Here is a 21439-nt window from a genome sequence, read left to right on the forward strand (position 1 = left end):
TTGTGGCCGGCGCGGAGAGCGCCCGTGCACGCCCACAGCAAAGGCAAAAGGTCCCCTCTCCCGTATAGCCTTCAACAGGCCGTTGGGGCAAGTGCTGTTAAGCGAGCAGCTGTAAAGGCCTGCATGGTACACGAGGGGGCGGGTGGCCAACACCACACCCAGCCGCTTTTGTTTCCCCAGTGCTGATGTTTGCACGCCGCACCCGGGTACTCATTTAAGACTGCGTTAACCTAAGGGAGGCCCAAGACTGGGTCAATCATTTGCCAATGTTATGATTGGTAATGAGCGGGAATCGAACTCTGATCGCCGGGTTCGTAGCGCACTGCACTAGCCAAAGCGCAATCAATTCCGCAAACATAGCACGCGTGTAAACACACATAAAGACACACACGTTCAACAGATCCGTGTCCCCGTGTGAACCATGGCAGGTAATTCAACACACGCTATTTAACAAAGGTCATTCATGTCATCAAGTGGAATGGCCGTTGGAATTAATTATCCGTTTTTGAAATGGGAACTCAAAACTGGACCTATGAAAGACAGAAAGACATTTTCAAGTGGCTCATAATTTTAGCTGTTAAGCTCTGGTTTTACAACACAATGGCCCAACTTGTGTGAACTACACTGCGACGTTTTGAACATCTGCTTCATAACAGACGATGCTATTTGGTAATGAATCCTTAACGCGGAAACTCTCAATTCGTGCGCACGGGGCCTTCGGATCAGATTGACAATATGCGCATGAGAGGAGTGTACAGCTGACTGTAGCATATGTTCATTGTGCCTTAAGAAAAGAAACCCTAAACAGTATTGTGGGCTAGTTCCCTTGCTATGCTGCAAGGAGTACAGGACAACGATGGTTTTAGCTGAGATGATTGGTCGATAAAGTCACTCCATGAATTAAAAATTCAAAACCAACACATTTTTTTTAATGGTCGATTACTCGGGACCCTTTGAGACTGGGTGCACTCTTGCAGTGCTTCACAGCTTGGTGATGCCGATGATGTTATTAAGCCCTGCCCATTACCTCCCGTCCAGCATCACATTTTGGGAACAGAGGTGAGACTACCTTTTGCATACTATTTTTGTGCTTACTCTTTGATTCTTTCGGTAAAGTCACGTAGGTGGAAAAGATAAAAAATAAGTAAACGAATGTATTTATTTTTATTTTCAATTCATGTATTTTTATTTTTTCAAATCTGGAATATTTTTGTGCTGTACAATTGGTTGAGTAATCGAGCAATCGAACCGATGATCGGTGTAGTAATCAATTAATTGATTAATCAGATAGCCCAGCTCAGCATTTCAATACCAAGACGCACTTCCCTACGACTCCCGTCTCTCCGATTATGCCTCGTGACAGTGCAGACAATTTCCACTAACACGTCACACCTATCTTGAAATCTGGCTGAACATCTGTTCACCACACAATACGGCGTGTGAACAAGAATGAAATAAATAAATCACAAGGCCCTTTGTCAATCCACTTGCTGGATGACTTCAGCCCCCCATTCCCTGCTCGTCATGGACGTTACTTGAACCATACTTCACCGCGTGGGTGAAGGGGGAAGATAAAGAGGAATTGGGGGATTCTAGATTTGAAGCTTTCGTGACTGCAAGGATTCATATTCTTAGGTTTTTTCGGTAAAGTCACGTAGGTAAACAATTTTAATTAATAAAAGTAAAATAAAAATAAAATAAAAATCACGACGTTTCGGAGGCAACACAAGCCTCCGTCTTCAGGTGGAACCGTCACAGCACGATAGCTGTATCAAGTGAGATAAATTATAAGAAAACAGTCCTTGTATATATACTGGTTGAGGGTGGGAGGAGCCAAGGTAGGCCCTGAATATTTTTTATTTTATTAAAAAAAATTCAGGGCCTACCTTGGCTCCTCCAACCCTCAACCAGTATATATACAAGGACTGTTTTCTTGGAATTGTGGGAGCCCAAGAACAGCTCAGAGTTCAATTCCCGAGACCAGTTCAAACCAAGCAGCTGGAAAAAATCAAACTCAGGTCGCCCGAGTTCATAGTGCAAGGAAGCTAACCAAAGCACCACCGCTCTTCCCCAGTGTAAGTTATTCTTGTGAAAACATGAAAATGTGAAATGTTAAAATATTTAACAGAGCATGTGTATTCACCGTGTGCCCTCTTGCTTAGCAAATTATCCAAATGGCAAATGACATAATGTCAAAGTTGGTTATGAATATGTATGTAAAGGCACACACATTGTGAGCTTTTATCAGTCTCAGCCGAGAGAATGCCTGCACGCCTGCATGCATGTCAATGTCGTTTCCTAACGTTGCACCCACCATTCACAAGAGGGCCCCCCTACGACCTTTGTGAGAACAGATGAGGCCTTCTACGTTTGCGCGCGCACTACGTTCATAGTCAAGGTCAAGAACACAGCATGTACTCATCCCTCATTTGCTTTATAACCACGTTAATTAAGCGCACGTAATGTGCTCCTCACCGAGCTCTTTGGTAACACGAAAAAAAAGAGATGCACTGCCATTGGTAACATTTAACGATTGCTCTCCTCACACGCCGGGTGTGCTGTAGCAGAAATAAATTGGCCGCGTTTGTTAGTGACTGGCTTTGTTGGGTGGAGGAGGGGGGTTGCACGACACACATTCCACTTACACGATCTGACCCAAAAATCTATTCCGAATTATAATGGTCGCGAAAGTCGACGTGTTACATTTTGTGATTATATTATTAACTTGCGGAGCAGTGGTGCAGTGGGTCCTTGCCACGCACTATGAACACGGAAACCCGAGTTCGACTTCTGGCCATGGATAACATTGGTGGCAAGCGAACACATTCCTGCGGAGGGAGCTGGTAGGAACGTTGGGTTGCTCGGTCAATGGCCAGGGTCAACGGCGGCATGGTGTATTCCGCAAATATGCCCGACTGTCAGAGCGGGCACAAGCCGGCGTGAGTAGGTTAAACGTTGAGTTTTATAAGGGCACCACGGGGTGACCAGCCCCTCCCCACCCAGCCCCTCCCCTCCCACCCCCCACCCAGCCCCACCATCCTCACCCAGCCCCTCCCCACCCTCCCCACCCAGCCCCTCCCCACTCAGCCCCTTCCCCACCCTCCCCTCCCCACCCAGCTCCGAACTTCCTCCGAGCCGAGAGTTGACCGAATTAGTTTTTCTCCTTACAGCAGAGAGCCCCATGTCACGTGCTCCGTGAACACACAGAGGTGCGGCGCCCCGGCGCACGAGCACTCACCGGAGGTGGGCCTCTGAAGGGCGCCGCCGCTCGTGAAGCTGGCGCTCTTCTCCGCGGACGGCATCGCGTCAACCCCCATCCTCCTCCTCCTCCTCTTCAGATCTGCCACGCGGCCTGTGCGCCCGCAACACACGCACGCACGGGTTTTTCCTGGGGGGGAGAATTATCTTGCGTGCGGTTAGGCGCCCCCCCCCCCCCACAAACTCAGCGCAAAGGAGGAATTTCTTAAACGCGTAAAGTGTTCGGAACAGGTCGCGTAACGTCACTGGACGAATTATACGTGAGTGTATTGGGCCACGTGGTGACGTGGCACCGAGTTTGATTCTCGCAACTGGAAGGTTGTGAGTTCAACCCCCCCCCCACACCACCGTGTTAGGGTTGGACTGAGCCCACCATTATCCCAGGGGTGGAAACATTTTATTGTCTGTCTTGGTGCCCATATTATTTGCCAGGGTCGTGATTCAATTGAAGAATCAATTATTTATTTACGCTGTTGGGGAAATTAGCAGACTGCAGTGGTTGCATAGAGCGCACACAAATAAAAAAAAACACGTCGCTACTTACACACGTGATTAAACATGTTTATCTTGAGCTGAAGAATCAATATCGGTCAATGAATCCAAGCATCGGTGACATCTACGCACACCACCACCACCACCACCACGATGCGCAGTCCTTTGAGAGACCATTCTTAGAGACGTCTGGAAGTTGCAAGGTTGGTCCCATTCACTGCTGAATCTGAGAACGTGTAGCGACACGACCGCACTGTATGATAGCTGGCGCCAAACTGCCACACGCCCTCCCGCATGGCACTTTTGCTTCTGATTCCGTTCAGAATTGATTCTCTTCCCGATGACGTACGGAACGGGAAAGGGTTAACATCCCGGCGTGATGCTCGCTGGGACGTCAAGGTCCGTGCGAGAGCGATGTCGCACCGAGACTTCGTCTTTTGTCCAGGCCAATGAGCAGATGTGGCTTCGCTCATTCAATAATGCTGCAACGTCGTATTGTCAGGGGGGGCCCCCCGAGGTTATATTTGAAGCAGCGAACGCAGAACGCAGACAAGAACCCAGTAACCAGCGGGGTCATCCTCTCGACGCAACGCGTTAAAAATAAAGCTGGCGCCAAGCTGCTCGGTTGGGGCGTTTCTATTTGCATTTCGAATCGAAAATTGCATTAATGCGTTCTCATTATGACTTTAATGGATATATTTTAACATCGATCCCTGTGTAGCGCGTGCAAATTAAAGTCGGTGCCAAATTGTATTATGGCACGATCATAAGCTAAATTGGAAGCAGATAAAAAAATGAATATGTGGGGGAAATAAAATGTAGAAGAAAATTACGCATTCCTGATGTGTTTCACTAGCAACGAATTCTGCGCTTTGTTTTTCAAGATAACTCTCAGAATAAAAAAAACTCCCCAGTATTTTATGTTCATAATTTCTGTATTGCTTAAAGGCACAGGCCTGAAATCGCCTGCCAACGCCACCGCCGGCAGCTTCAGAGAGCTCCTCTCGAGGGTGTTGTGGGTCGACGCTTCTACGCTGGCCGGAAGTCTTGGAGGAGGTGGCAGTAACCAACGCTTTATCCCACCACACGCCACATGCCAATCGACCAACTGTGGTGAAACCATTGACACTGCTGGGAAGGATCTGGAGTAGCCGCCGGAGGAAACCAATGTAGAAAAACGAGGTGGGGGGGGGGGGGGAGAACATACAAAGTCCAGACAGGCGAATATACAACGTCGAGAAAAAAACGATGACCCGAGTCTGGAATCGAACCCAGGCGGCTGCTGCTCGCGAGTCGAGAGTGCTACCGCTTGCAGCGCCAACCTGCCGCCCGCATACAGAGGCGAGGGCGTGTGGGTCGAGCGGGGGTACCGATGTTTCCCAGGCGCAGGTGTAGCTGCCCCACGACGACAGCGGCCGTGCTGAGGGCCTGCGGGCCGCTCGGGTGCAGCTGCTCGTAGTCCGTCGTGACGACGTCCGCGTGGTGCCACGCCTGCACCGCTCCGCGCCCGCACCGCAGCAGGTGCTGCTCGCCACGCCAACACGGGGCGGGGGGGGATACGACGCGATCAGCACCAACATCCGTCGTCGACGGCGACTCCGGATGCGTGAACCGGGATGAGAGTCCGCAGAGGTGTGCAAACGGCAAGGTTTTTTTTTCTCGCCAACGACAATCACGTGCTGCCCATCATCGACCAAGACCTCGACAATGTCACCTCGCCCACAGACTCAAGGCCTGATCCCCCTTTTGGCATCGCGCTCTCATCATCCTAGAATCTGACCAAGATCAGGAAGGACGCTGGCCAAGCAAAGTGCAACAACGTGGGCGTCCAGAACATACACCTCATTCGAAAACCCAAACATCGCAAGGCAGATGTGCACATCTACTTCATGAATGGAATATTAAAGAAAATCCACAGTTCTACGACTGTGAGCATGTAGCCCCAACTATGGACCATGTCGTAAACCACTGTAGTCTGCGCTCCGTCAACGTAGGAACAGCAAAACTACACAAAACTCTCTCCTGAAGCCCTTGGCATTGCCATTTGACCGCACGTATTGCCATCATACGCAACAATAGAATAGAATAAAAACCAGGACGAATACCGACAGGGGCCCTGTGATGAACACCAAGAGCGGTCACCAATGAATGTGAAGCGGTAACCAACACAGACACTGCCAGGGACACAAATGCAGACATTGACATGAACACCAATGGCAGTCATCAAGGAAGAAGTCGACACAGTAACCAGAACAGACACTGCCATGGTAGTCATCAACATAGACACTCACACAGTCATCTACGTAAACACTCACACAGTCATCTACATAGACACTGACACACTCATCTACGTAGACACTGACACAGCCATCAATATAAACACGAACATAGCCATCAACACATACAACTCCCAGTTATAAAAACGACAGCTTTAAAAAAAAATCGACACAGACACCAATAAACATACTGCATCTGACAGCCACAAGCACACAGTCTAAACGCCTGCGGAACGATTTCCCTACAATTGAAGGGATAGCTGAAATCAAGTGCGCTGTGTACTACGAACACTGACAAAAAAATCCTTCTTCTACGCTCTCCATAATTTCGCGTGGCTGCAAGTCACCCAGCCCAGCAGCGCAATCACACAAGCAAGGTTCCCGTCAGTGTGCGTTTGCCACAACAATGCAGCATCAAGTCCGGCGTTAAATTGGGGGAAGTCACCCTCCATAACTCCCTCCGATTTACAATTGCCTCCGATGAAAATCCGACGTTTTGATTACAGTTAGCACGTTAGAGCAAATGCGACGAGGCCAAGTGAAAGACGTTGCTGCTGAAGACTTGCAATCACTCCCAGCAACATATCGGTGATGAAAGGGGACCCACAAGTATAAATCTTACAGCGGCACCACTCATGACACTTAAACCACAAACACCAACGGCCATAAATGACTCCGGCAGCAAACAACAACAACGACAACAACAACAACCGCCATTCGCCACACTAAGTGCCAGTGATGTCACCAAGGCATCTGTGAAAAACTGACTCAAACACCACCCACACAAACACCACCACTGTAGGTGGTCGCTCAGAATAGAAAGCAGTCGTGGGTAATTTCCCTGAGTCTGGTATATAAATGAGTGCGAACTAAGGAAGCATTTCACGGAAGAAATTGGATGCAACTAGCCGCACGACATTAATGGTTTGGGTTTAGCGTCGAGACCCAAAGTTCGCAACGCGGAACCGTGTTCACGGTAGCACTCTGCAGTGAGACAATTACAAAGGAAATCAATGGGAATATTTATTCATGCTGGAAGAATCCGATGAGCTATGAAGCTCTTTTCCGCATATGCCCAGTTGGGGCATGTCAGAACGTTACAACAACAAACAACACAAACACACAATAGGAGTGAAAAGTATACAAAAGGTATACACAATAAATTATAAAAATGCAAATAGAACTATACTATATATATTTTTTTTTATCAGGTAAAACCCACCGAGCTATTAGCTTATTTTTCAGAAGCGACCTGGCCACAAATGATAGCTGAACGAAGTGGCTTACCATGTGGAAATTATAACAGCCAAATGCTCTAAGGAATCTAAAAGCATGCTTCTAAATGGGGGCTTATACGAATAAAACACAAATTCCACATCGTACAATGACCTCCATGCACAGCGCTTCACGCACGGCGCAAACCAGCAACTCCAAGTGCAGTAGAAGCGGTGGTGGTAGTGGTGGGGAGTGGTTGAATAATGGTTAGCGCGCTGCGCTACGAACCCGGCGACCCGAATTTGATTCCCTCCGCTCATGGCCAGCACCAGTGGCGATGATTTGAACCGGTCCTGGGCCTCCCCTAGGTCGACTCAGCCTCAAATGTCTAGCTAGTGCGGTGTGTAAACATCGCCACGAGGGAGACAAAGGCGGCCGGGAGTGGCCCACGCTTGCCACCGAACCCCGTCGTGTGCCGTGCCGGCCTTCATGGTTGCTCGCTAACAGAACTTGCCCCATAAAATCTGTTACAGGCGATACGGGGAGGGATCTTTGTCTTTTGGGGGGCGGTGGGCACCTTGAGAGAGACGGAGCAGGTCCCGATGGGCAGCAGCGATCGGGCATCCCACACGTCGATGTGCAGCCTGTGCATGGCGAGGTAGTCGTAAAAGTAGCGCAGCTCCCCGGCCTTCATGATGCCCGGATCCACCAAGTACTTGAGATGCAGTCCCGGAGAGCCTGCATTGCGACGTCAATATCACAACGGAAGAATACGGGTGTGCCTGTTCACCTCTGTTGCTCGGATTTGTCATCACTCTCTTGGGTTTTCTGCGCAAGGGCTGGGGCACGACTCACAGCTTGATCCATCCCATCTGATCCCACTCCCCCACCTGCCCCCCCTCCAGCTCAACAAGCCTGGCATTCTGCACCTGGGTTGTTGAGCCGTAACTAAGGACATGAGGATGAGGTGTTTTTCCTCTGACCTTCATAGCTGTTTTTTTTTTTTCGGTGACACCATCACCATATGATGCAGTTTAACATCGTAACCCAGGAGGGGGCTGGTCAACAATCTTACGAATCGTTCTATCAATTCAGAGTCAAAGGGGCCCGGCCGACAACCTGTGCGAAAGTTCGTTCCGGGAAGATTTTTTTTTGGTGAAAATTTGCGACGGTGAATCACCACGGCAATGCGTTTCACCCGCTCCGGCCTCAAGATGTAAATCTGGCCTGATGCGTTTTTTTTCTTTCACTCAAATAATCACGTGCCTGCACTCGTCTCCACTTGTAGTCTTACCCCAGTGGAGGAAACGCAACATTCGTACAGCAGGGACAACCACTGCTCATTTGCCCTGATAAGATAATTGTTTTCAACGACCATGATCCTGAATCTGATGAATCACATGCTCTCATCACAGCCACATGTGACCGACTTGGAATAACAAAACGCAGGAATACTGTATCTGTGATCTTTTTTTTATTTCACAGAATATTTATAATGGCATGCCCAGTTGGACTGGGCATGAGTCTAGTTTTTTTTTTTACGGTGACTCAATTTTCAAATCATGGTTGAACGAAAATCTATCATGTGCTATTCGTCCCGTAATGAAACGTAAGTCCAAAACCAAATCACACTGGCATTTGTGTGTCCTGGAATACTTGAAAGCGTGCCGCTTTGACTTAAGACGTTCATACCGACTGTGTTCATTCATACCAATTAAAGAGTCAATACCAATTAAGTCCAACAAGGCCTATTCCCCATGACCCTAGCCTGAACTCCATCCAATGGGAATGTCCATCACAAGCCTGTATCTGATGGCTATGCTTATAGGAAAGCGCAGGTTTCAGGTCGATATCGCCCACTCAAATCATGTGGCTAATCTGAGGCACGCTTCATCTCTGAAACGGAAGGAGAAACCTAAATATACATAAGCCGATGTCCGTGTGCATGTGTGGGTCTGTTGTTTCTGAATAGGTGCTCGCTAACAGCACTTGCCCCAACAGTCTGTTAAGGCTATACAGGGATCTTTGTCTTGTGGGGAGCGGTGGTATAGCGGTTAGCGTGCTGCGCTACGAACCCGGCGAACCGAGTTCGATTCCCGCTCACGGCCAACACCACCAGTGACGATTATCTGAACCGGTCCTGGGCATCACCGAGGTCGACTCAGCCTCAAATGAGTACCTGGTGTGCTGTGTAAACATCGCTATTGGAGAGACAAAGGCAGCCAGGCGTGGAGCTGGCCACCCACCTCCTGATGTGCCATTTCCCGGTGTTCATAGGTGCTCGCTAACAGCACTTGCCCCAACAGTCTCTTAAGGCTATACAGGGGATCTTTGTCTTTGTCTGCATGCAACCTTCAGCGCCCACAGAAATTACCTTAGCCCTTGTACGTACATTTATTTTATTGCAGAATGCGTTAAGTTAATCAGCTTTGAGTTTATATTCCGAGTTTGCGTACAATTGCCTCAACTTATCCACCTATGTGTAATAAAGCTCGTTGAGACGACTTCTGGAATCCGTCTGTTATTCAACTTATGTTACAGTTACTTCACGCTGCTGATAGGCAGCGTGAGAGGGACTGATAGACAGTGAGAGATGCACTGCCACGTGGCAACTCGGAGCTCCGCTCCCGCGTGGCCCCCTTCCTCTGTTCGTTCCCGTTCTGACCCCGTGTCGTTCGTCTCCACCCCTATTTAATACCCGGGTCACGTGGTACGTTTCCGCCAATCCTCGTTAGCCTGCGTCGAATCTTCCAGGCTCCCTCGTCAGCTCCCGGGACCACGCCCCTGACTCATCTCCCCATTGGCTGTGGCCAAAGCCAGCAGAACCAATCCTTATAGCTGTCACCTTTCCATCACGTCAGAGCCATGCCCCCAGGCTTCCCCCCATTGGCTGTAAACCAGGACCGGCAGAGCCAATCACCATGACGAGTTGTGATACGTCAGTGAGCCGGATATATCCTCATATTACATATGTAACGTCCACCGTAATATTTCACCATTGCCGACCCCAGCTTGGGCCAGAGCTTGATAGGCTCATCGGTTGTTCCGGCTTCAGTCAATTGTCTACGTCCATGACTTCAAACGGTTTGGCAACGTTAAATAAATCACTCCCATTGAGCAGCTATTCTTCATCCACAGCCAACTACTGGTTTTCCAGTACAGGTGATGCTCGACTTTCCTGGATAGAACTTAAATTTGTTCCTGACTCTAGCATTAGACGTTCCCCTTGAACACTGATACCTGGGTACCATCTCTTGGTAACCAGCCGTCCTGCAACCCGCACATGTGCTCCAATCAGTTGCTTTCAAATGTAACATATAGTACAGCCCTTTGTTAGGCCACTGCTGGATAAAGGCTAACCCGTGCCGTGTTGGTTGTTTGACCATACTTCACCACGCCGGTCAGTGCGAGTCGGTGACGGGATGGGGCTGCGGCGAGTTCCACGACCAATTCAAATATCGCTCTTCTCCGACACCTCGTGGGGAATCGAACTCGGGTCGTAGGTTCCATGGCGCGGCGTGCAGATTCACCATGCCACCGTTTCACCCCAATTGTTGCTTTGCTAGTGCGTAAATAAACTAAATAAATACAATTTGGGCCCATTTAACCAGTGCTAGGGCACGGGGCATACATACCTGCACCATACGTCTTTCTGCCTCCCCATTTGGCACTCCCCCCCGCTGAATTGAGAACGTTGTTAATATTGAACGTCAAATCCCGCGCGCCGTTAAGCGAGAGAGACAAATTTGCCGCCGTTCGTTGCAAGGGGTACCGCAGGCCGCCGCAAACATGGCTGCCGTCGGCCATTGCTCCTCTCCGTGCTGCCCCCCCAAGCTGCCCCACCAACTAAAGGCTGTTGCTTGGCCGCGACGAACGTCATGGCCAAGCGACGTCGCACGATGCCATGAGCCAGCGCGACCACTGACAATGTCCGTTGAACGAAGTGGGGGCGGGAGTTAAAAAAGTTAAATAAAATGTAAGCATCACAGGGCCCGTGCCTGCTCGCTGCTGATAAGCTGGGCGACGAGGGTGAATGCCGTCCTGTGTAATGATCCAATCTCGGAAGGAAGAAGTTCTCTCCGTTCCATTATTAACGATGATTTATTCTTCAAATAATGTATCTCTTGTGCGTGAACCAGGTGCTGGGGGGGGGGGAAACACCCACCGTGTTTCGTGCCAACGAAATGATGTTCGGCAGACGAGCAGATGCGCGTGATGGGGTGGGATTGGATTTTAACTCCTTTGTGAGAAAGAAAAGAGATCCATCCTGAGTTTTCTGGATTACTCGTGTCAAGGCCTCTCTGGTGGTTTTGAAATGCCAAGCGCACTGAAAAACCACCACTCATACAATTAACCGCACTGGACGTGCCTGACCTCCGCAAACCTGGAAATCACGAGCGGATTCGCTGCGTGCCAAGAAATGAACTCCGATGCAAGTATGGCACTTAATCAATGCGGCAATGATTCCCTACAATGTGTATGATTGCGTACAGAAAGACTCTTTTTTCACCGAGTGAAATCTTAACGCAAGGAAATGTACCTCAACTAACATCGGTATTCATTTTGTCAATCATATCCTTTAATCATTATGAATCATTTGAAGCCCTATTGTCGGTGATGTGGCCCAGCGGTTGCACGTTCGCCGCTTGTTGTAGAGGTTCACAGTTCGAATCCAGTGGGCCTCACTGATTAACACTACGGATGTAATAACTGTGATAACACTACCGGTGTAATCAACACTACGGGTGTGATCAACACTACTGGTGTAATAACTGTGATAATACTACGTACTCCTTTTTTCTTCACGGTGGACGTTAATCATAATCTTTATTTATCGTGGAGAAATCCGATGAGCTATGAAGCTCTTTTTCCACAGATCTCCAGTAGGATCTAGCAGTCCAGCAGTTAAAGATCCCCCTGATGTCACTCGCAAGAGTAGACCAATGTGTTTTTCTCTGGTGATGGTGCAAATTTGGCCAGATTCGAAAATGTACTGCAATTTACACAATTGGGACTATACACAGCAATCTCCAATTAGCATGGTAGCACCTCCGATTCGCATGGTTGGCTACGTACGCTGCGAAAGAAGTTCCACATACATACATGAGAGGTTTTTTGGGTTAGATCGCGGAGAAAAAAACACGTCATTAAAACCCCCACCACCTGACACAGCCAATTAGGAAGGTTTGTCACGTAAACAGAACGTTCCAATTCGTTACTAGCACAGCACACCGACCGAAACAGGAGGAATATTTCTCCACAACCCTGACTATCGCCTAATGATGCTGGTTGTAATTACTGGCGAAACGTCGTACTCGAATTGTAAACGCTGTGGGTTTACGCTCCAACACACCGGTGAGCTGTACTAGCGTAGAGGATGTTCAGGACATCCTCGCACACAAACACCAGGGGTTAAGGGTCACGGGAGCGCATGCCGTGTATGACGCGCAATCCGATTATTATTGAGTGGAGGACCCTTTGATCGGATTGGCCCCAGAAGGATTAACAGAGTGGGGAAAACCTGAGAAGGATTGTCAAAGGGGTAGAAAACCCCGGCAGTGTGAAACAGGGCGGGGGACAGGCTACATAAGGGAGAGAAGTTGGAGGGTTTCGAGGTTGGTTTTCGATGATTAGCGGAAGTACGGTGTGAGTTGCCTTGTAAATAAAGATCTTGCTTAACCATCTCAAGTCTCCTCCTCACTAGTAAGGATTTGGCGTGTTCTGTTTACGTGACAAAGCTTACTAATTGGCTGTGTCGGGTTGTGGCAGGTTTAACGACACATTCATATTTACGCGATCTAACCCAAAAAACCTCTATTATGGCTATTGGTCGTGTTAAACATAGGTACGTACAATCATCCCCCGCCACTTTTGGCAGACTAATGCCCCCGATCACCCTTGCAAAAGACACTCATCTTGGTCTCTTGAGTTCTCACCTTGTTCAACATAATCAACTTGAACTTTGTAAATCCACAAACAGATGAAGGCATGCATGTCGGTCATGGGGGTTATCTAACCATAACCCATCAAGGTGGCCAGCATTAGATGGAAAACGGTGTTGGGGGGTGGAGTTGGGGGTCCATGACCGGTTATAATGCTGGATACAACCACATTTTTGCCATTGTGATTTGTGACTTTGATCCTTATCCGTGTGTCGATAGTTCAAGTTTAACGTGCAATTTTTATTGAGGGCCTGTGCATTGTCTTGGTGTGGGGTCTGGGACTGTTTTTGTTCAGGTTTTGCTGCTGTGCCAAAGATTGCATTTGGTGTTGAAAATCGACGTGAATTGGTGCACTTATACACTTTATGTATTTACATTTAGCGACTTGTTTTGCTTTCCTATACTTTGCACTCCCGTACTGCTTGTCTTTGCAACTTTCTGACCCGCCCGTCCTGGACGTTTGTGAAAAAAAATTGCTTCGGATCTCATCGGACTCTTCCAGCAAAAAAAATATATATATTCTGAATCCGCTATCACTTGCCATTTACTTTAGCCACGGCTGGGAATCGAACTCAGGTCACCATGTTCATTGCCCAGTGCTTTACCCGATCCCCCTCCCTCATATCCGTTATTCACGGATATCCGTTATTTACGGATATGAGGGAGGGGATGGATATTTAGGTGGAAAACAAAGGGGAGAGACGAACACAGGCGCAGGAGAGACAGTTGAGAGTTCGGCAGAAAGAAAGCAACTGAGGTGCAAACATAGTTCAACTCAATAGCGCAACAATGCGACTTTCGTGGAAAACTTCGGTGTAGATATTAACTTACACAACAATAGCTTACAAAAATAATTTAACTTGCTAAAAAACTGTTACGTGCACTTCATATTTGTGATGATCCTGAGAAGCAGGGGGTAGGGGGAGGTGCAAAGACAGAACCGACATGAAAAATTCCACGTTTCACACTCGGTGATTCAATTTGAGAAATTAAAACCCGGGGTAGGGGTTGTTAAATGAGGTGCGGACGCAATGTCATTCCGTACAAAGCAGAGGCATCTCGCCCCGATTGCACGTAATATTGGGGCAGGCAATTAGGTCAAGGGCGGTGGGGGGATCAACAATGAGTCATTGGTTGAGCATCACGTTTTTGAAAGTGTGACTTTGGATCTGAAAAGACTCCCAGAGGCAAAGGCAAAAAAAAATCCCACCCAATTACGCGTGCCTTCAAACGTTTGCCACGTGATTTTTCGGTACTGCTGTCTGTGCAACACGCTTAATGAATGGAGAACGGTGAACGAACGCACGCATCATCGCCGCGCGTCGAACAGACGTTAAATGGTAATTGTGATAGGCACGTTTTGAGACACTGCAACTTTTTTTTCCCAGCCGTCACCTTACAAGGGTCTTTTAATTTTCTACTCCGACCTTTCCACGGATCTTTTAATCTGCCACTGTGACCTTCAAAGGCCTTTTCAAACAAGAGATGGGCTCTCGAAAGAAATCACGCTATTTAATGTAATTTTTTGTAAAGTCGACCTCTCGCACAACGAGGAAGCGTAGGAGGGCTACTGAATTGGCCGTTTCGGTCAAAGGGATACTTAGACCGCAAAGAAAAGTGGTAGGATATGGGGAGGTCAAGTTGGTCATCTCGGCAATATTTGGTCCAATGGGGGTGGGGATGTAGGGCACAAGAGGGTCGGGAGGCAACGGGAAGAGTTGGTCTTTCTTTGCGAAGGTTTCTGGGTCGCAAGTACATTCATTCGGACACATGGGCAAAGCTTGAGCCACAGGAGTGGTATTGGGCCATGTAGGTGGTAAATGGACCACAAGGGTGGTAAATGGGCCACGGAGTGGAGTCGTGTCACCGTGATGATGGACGGATAACAAGTGTCGTAGCTGGACCACAGACAGGGGCGGTAGTTGAACCAAATGGACGTAAATTGTGCCACGGGGGAGTATTTGGCCCTCCATGGCAGTAGTTGAGCCATTTAGTTGGTAGCGAGGGCTTAGGGAGTGGCAATTGCGTGAAAGAGGTGGCCGTTGTGCGAGCCACAGTAATAGCCAGGAGGTCAGGAGGTATTATTTGCGCCGCATGTGCTAAGCGAGGCAGTGGTGAGCCCACAGGGCCAGTAATACAATCGCACGGTCACAGGGGGCAGCCAGCGATCTGCTGGGGTGCAATAAGCCACTGCCGCCTGCTGCTGTTTACCTTTCAGCGGAACCCCGTCGGGGCCCAGAGGCAGCAGGAGGGTGGGCTCGTCCGATCGGGCGTGAGCAGGCACCTCCGAGAGGGCCAGAGCTCGCGTGGCGGCCGGCGCGAAGCGGTAGAAGCGCAGCGTGAAGTAGACGGACGTGAGCGCACGGGTGACACTGCCGTCCCGTCTCCCACCACCGCCTCCTGACGCTCTGTTGGGAGTCGAGTCAGCGGGACACCGAAAATGAAAGCACCAGATGGTTAGGAAATATGGCACGGGGTTGCGTTTTTTTTTGTTAACACGTTCATTTTAATTATTTATGTTCTCGGTTAAAAACAGCCACCTACGTACATCAAACTCGGTGCAAGGAAGCTGTATCGATCACACATTGAAGTTTTTTTTTAACACTAGTCATCAATACATCACTGTGAGCTTGCTCTCTGATGAGATAAGGAGGATATGTATAGGTCCCTTATTATAGACCTCCCGGATGTAATGATGCAATTTATAATTGAGTCAGTCACACGATCGGTGGTTGTTAGCGATCGTTATCACGGCACGGTGAAAGTTGAGTGTGCTATTGATGCGTTCCTGACCATCAGCTTTATCACTTTTATTTTCTGTGTCTGTGTCTGTATCTGTTATCACGTTCACAGTTATCATGATAATGACCAGCATCGTCATGGTTTTAATTAGCGTCACAATAATCATCATCATCATCATCATTTGCAGTCTTAATCATCAGCATTGTCATCGTAATAATCAATATAATTATCAGCACCATCCTTATCTTTAGATAAAAAATAACACCATATGCATTATTGCCAACAGATTCACCGTGGTCATCAGCATAATCAAAATCATGAATCACATACAATAATTTCCATCGCGAACTGTAATTGTCATAATGCCAGTGACATATGCTAAAGTGTGAGTCATTTGGGAAACCAAATTCAGCACTAAGGTTAAAAGACAATATGATCTCACCCAATTGATTGGATTGACAGATGTCCTTTATTAAACACGGTGAGAGACCGATGAGATTCAATATCTCCCTTAACAAAGATGACTTGGGTGACCCGGGGTTATGTAGGGACAGTGGTTAACGTCACACAAATCATGCGGACCAACGTTTACAAAAATAGGACTTTTGGTTGTAATTCCAGCACGCTTGCAAACAATGCCGCCTGGCCTTCAATGTCCACTTAACCAGACACGGTGCACTCTGGTAATTTTCTAGGAAATAACTGGGTAAGTATCGTGAGAATGGAGTGGGTTGGGGTGGGGGGGGGCGATCGCACAGTGGTTAGAACAATGCGCTACAAACCCGGTGACCTGCATTACGATTCCCGGCTACGTACAATATTGAATAGCAAAGGGGTATTTGAAATGTTCTGGAGGCGTCAACACCGGCATCACCATCACAGAGAGTATTGTGATGTCAATTTCCTTGAAAGGACTTGATGATTATCTTCTTGACCAGTTGGGTGTTGCTTCATCTCGTGGCACAAATGGTAAATAAATAAAAGAGGGGACAGTGGTTCATGCACTGATAAAACATTCGTAAAAATCGGAATGAATTTTCTAAGCGCACGCATGTGAGCCCAGTGAGAGATGGAAGGAATACATGTAAATTGCATGTGATTTTTCACCAACCCCTACCACACTGACCAGCGTGGTGAAGTATGGCTCAACAAACCCCCATGACATATAAAGTGAGAAGTTGAGCAAAGGTTCTTTTCAAACTGGCCCAGTGGTGAGTGTCCCAACTGCCAGGTGCCCCCAACAGCAGGGTAATTGCAGGTTCAAGGATGAATAAATGAATATCACTTATTAACAATCACGGTAATCGCCATCGAATTACACGTGGTAAGAATATTTGGTAAATGCAATGGGTTCGACGTGTGACGCTGTATTGAAATAGTTGTCACATACCTTCACTGAACGTTAAGATTTGTTCTTAATGCTTGGATTAAATTGTGTGACCCAATTCATGAAATCGCCTTCGGAGGGCAGCACAGGCAGGGGAGAAAGGGTGAATTGTTACATCAAGAGTGGATACACTGGGCCGCTGAGTTTCTGTGTTCAAAATGGGTTGCGTGATGACTGCCAGATGCCCCAGCTGCAGGGACATTTCAGCCTACTTTTTGCTTCACTGAACGCACAGGCTGTGGCATGGCATGCATACATACGATCATATTCGTGTGTATAGTAATATCATTATTATTACTGCCCCTACGACTACGCTTATTTACCCATGAAAGCCTTACTGAGGTTTCAAGAATCTTTTTTCAGGACGGTCCTGACAATTTTTTGCAATACAGGGCGCAATGTTGCTGTTATGTGTCACCCCAATTGAGTGATTTGGTCAATTTTCAGCATTGTGACGTTTGGCCACTGCCAGTTACGTTGTATTTTTTTTGCTCTGGGAAAAAGAAAAAAACTGAGAACCCGCAGGAACAGGATTATAGCTTTCGTGACTGCAAGGATTCATATTCTTAGGTTTTTTTCGGTAAAGTAAGCTCTTACTTGATACAGCAATCGTGCTGTGACGGTTCCACTTGAAGACGGAAGCTTGTGTTGCCTCCGAAACGTCGTGATTTTTTATTTTATTTTTCTTTAACTTTTTATTAATTTAAATTTTTTTACCTACGTGACTTTACCGAAAAAACCTAAGGATAGGATTATAACTCCACGGAGGAAGGTTCCTGTGTCGGCAATCAGACCCAAGTCCTACTTGCTGCAAGGCACAAGCGTTACCACTTGCAAACCGACTTTCTCTACTGCCATCTCTTGGCTACCTAGTAGCCCAGCAGGCCAGAACTTTCACGACAATTAAGACAACATTGGGGACATCCTAAAATACGCATTAATTTTATTTTAAAGTACGGTACTATGTTCCGGAGCTAAATGCCAATGTCGAGGTCTGCTAGCTACTACATTGCTTCAGGAGAGAGTTCATGTAGTTTTACGATTTCTCTATTGAAGAAACAGTGGAGATTGGCTTGCAATATAACGCTTTCCAACATGCGTTTGTTTCTGACGGGTAGCTGGGCAAACAAGCTTCCATATTTTGCTCTGGTTTACCTTTTCAAGTTCTGGGCAACCCTTTGTTCAATTTCGCTGGGTTTCAATTTAATGAGTTGTGAATAGCATCGCAAACTTAGTACTGAAATTTGGAGAGGAATATAGCAAGACTTCACGCAGTCCACACTCGTAAGTTAGAAATCACGACAAATGCTTTCAACACGGCGACCGAACATCAATCATCGATCTCCCGGTCTTCAGAGCAACAACACAAGCCATGCCAATGGTCCTCTTCAGGGCTAAACAATGGGCCAGATTGCCCCTGGGACAAGGATCCTTCAACTGAACATTGAGGGGATAAACTCAATGCAAAGTGCGAGTATCTCGCGAACGTAACTAAACATAAAAGCGATACACTCTGCTACTCCTCCCACGGTTATCTGGCTTGACCACCTGAACTGGATCCTTATTACTTGAGTTAATGTGACCCCACGTTATGGTCAGGCGGAGAGACAGACACAGACGGGCGGAGCGCCAGCACCTGCTGAAGGCCACGAACTGCAGCACGATCTCGTTGCCCTTCAGAGGGTCGGCCTCCTCCCGCATGAGGTCAAAGGCGACGGGGTCATCGGGGTCCACCATGTCAGCGAGGCGGCCGTGGATGTCGCGGATTTCCAGGAGGCTGGCAGCAGTGTGGAGGCGTGCGAAGGCCGCGCGTGACAGTGTCGACGAGAAGCTACAGCAGCGGCAGCAGCAGAGCGGACAGCGATTTAGCACGCGTGTATGTATGTACGTTGAGCTTCTTTTGCACCTTAGGTAGCCAACCGTGCTAATCGGAGGTGTGTGTGGGAAGGGGGGGAAGGACAACAAACTAAACACAAAAAGCAGTTCTAAAGAAACGAGCTTTTCGAGATTTAAAAGAGCATAGCTCCATATTCTTGGTTCTTTTGGTAAAGTGGCGTAGATAGATTTTTTACTATATAAATAAATAAAACATACACTTATTTTTTTATAAAAGCAAAACATCACAATAAAAATTAAAAGAGTGAAATAAAATTAAAAATTAATTGAAAATACGTGACTTTACGGAAAGAACCAAGAATATGAATTCCTGCAGTCACGACAGTCAGCACAGCTCCAGTGCCCATAATCGGGGCGCCGGGTCTCTTCCGTGGTTAGAACAGCGTGTTGAGAGTTTCTTCTCTCTCAAGCTTTCGTCACGCACCTTCGCTGTGGTGGGGGGGGGGGGGGGGGGGGCGAAGGGGGGGCCGGGGTGGCGCGCCGAGTGGCGGGGGGGCGGCTCACCTGGTGGGGAGTCCGCCGCCGGGCGCCAGGATGAGGGCGTCCACCGGAGTCACGGTTCTGCCGTGGAGCTGCTCGTCCGCGTCCACGATGGTCCTTCTCACAACGCTGCCCTGCAGAGGATTTACAGGAACCCGGAGTTAGCTGTAGGATACGACACGTCCCGCACCTCCAGTTAGCACGGTTGGCTGGGTACGGTGCGAAAGAAGTTCAACATACGGACACACATTTCAACGTCGACTGCGTTTACTGCGAAGCAGATGGTGCGTACGAACGGTTAATACTCCCGCATTATTAACCAGGGTGACCTCGGGGCTCGAACCGCGAACCTCTGCGCTACCGCTGGCCCGCGTCACCGCCACCGTATATAATACGTACATACATAAATGTCGCAAGCAGAGAGGAAGCACTGTCATGGAGGCAATCCTGGAGCGTGGTATTGTTTAAAACAGGAGAGGGTGGGGGGTAGGGGAGGGGGTGGAGTTCTAGAAACCCCCAGCTGGTGCCCCCACGATGGTACACGGCTGCAGGGAGGAGACAGAGACAGGCCAGGAAGGAGGTGGTTCTAAGTGGTCAACCACCGGGGTACGGATGACCATGGAGTGAATGTGGAGAAGGCCGAGTACAGGAATGAGTGGAGAAAAAGGTGGGGGACCAGGAAGGCAGACACTGCAGGAATGGGGACATTTCTGCAAGGAAGAGATTTAGGTCGTGGCATTGACTGCAACAGTTGAGCAGAGGAGTCAATTCGGTGACCCTGCTTCGGTGACTGCTCAGTGCGACGATTTGACTTGACAGACCTCAGACAGTGGTAGTAATTTATCATCCTATAACAGGAGCATAGTCTTTAATCAATTAACGCAGCGACCATTTCTGACCTCCAACCGAACAGTGTAGCCTCGCCAGTTGGTATTAGTTTGAGAAACCCAGTGCTCATGATTCCGATGATGATAACGTTGATGATACCAAAGCCGACCCTGCCCTGAATTAGAACTGCTGGCTACCAAATGAGCTGTAACCATTTCTAATAGGCGTTACTCGTTTAAGTCAAGAGTGCACTCAGACATGAATTTTTAATAGGGACAAATGGATAAAAATACAGGGTTGTAACGAAATGAAGTGTAAAGGGTAATTATATTCGAGGGGGGAAAATATCATGAAAAAAAGATGGCAAATTAAAATTGCATTTAAAAATGAATTAAAGCGTGTGGTGCCTGGGTAGCCGAGAGGTCACAGATATGTCTTGGGGTTCAAATTCGGACAGCCACCTGTGGATTTACCCCGGTTCTTAACTACAAATCCGATTTGAAGGCCTAAGCCCAGTAACCAATGGCCACACAAGAGCCCCAATCGCACTAAAAGCGGGATTTTCAATGAATTTGGCTAAATTCCACATCTGAAAAATTGGTTTGACCGCCAAGCGACGAACATCTTTACACCAGATTATTTGGTGGTCATGCCGGCCGCCATCGCTGCTGCTGCTGCGTTGGCACTGATACAACAAGCAAAATCATAATCATAAATAATACAAACTCAAACCAGTGGTCAATAAATACTGTGGCCCTGAAGGGAAAATATACAGAAGAGGTGACGTTTTGAGCAACGGCCTTTCTTCATAGCACATGAACAAAGAAGGATCATTGCCTGGCACGTTGGCTATTATATATTTTTCCTTTTAAAGGCCACGGTGTTTTATTGACAAATATGTTGAGTTTAGTTTGTTTTTAATC

At 48.0% G+C, this 21439-nt stretch overlaps 1 protein-coding gene across 2 annotated transcripts in view; it reads right to left on the reverse strand.

The window, feature by feature from the left end:
* The window catches only part of NPHP4 (nephrocystin 4), a 284183-nt gene that overhangs the window by 79188 nt on the left and 183556 nt on the right, over positions 1-21439 (reverse strand). For both annotated transcript variants that reach the window (XM_078611468.1, XM_078611467.1), the window contains exons 12-17: positions 19713-19822; positions 18949-19143; positions 15395-15591; positions 7819-7979; positions 5121-5274; positions 3239-3352 (exon numbers count right to left, since the gene is read on the reverse strand). In XM_078611468.1, coding sequence (XP_078467594.1) covers positions 3239-3352; positions 5121-5274; positions 7819-7979; positions 15395-15591; positions 18949-19143; positions 19713-19822 — 931 coding nt within the window. The remainder of the gene's footprint in view (positions 1-3238; positions 3353-5120; positions 5275-7818; positions 7980-15394; positions 15592-18948; positions 19144-19712; positions 19823-21439) is intronic.

This window comes from Lampetra planeri, chromosome 36, assembly GCF_965212315.1.
Source record: "Lampetra planeri chromosome 36, kcLamPlan1.2.h2, whole genome shotgun sequence".
Classification (NCBI taxonomy): Eukaryota; Metazoa; Chordata; class Hyperoartia; order Petromyzontiformes; family Petromyzontidae; genus Lampetra; species Lampetra planeri.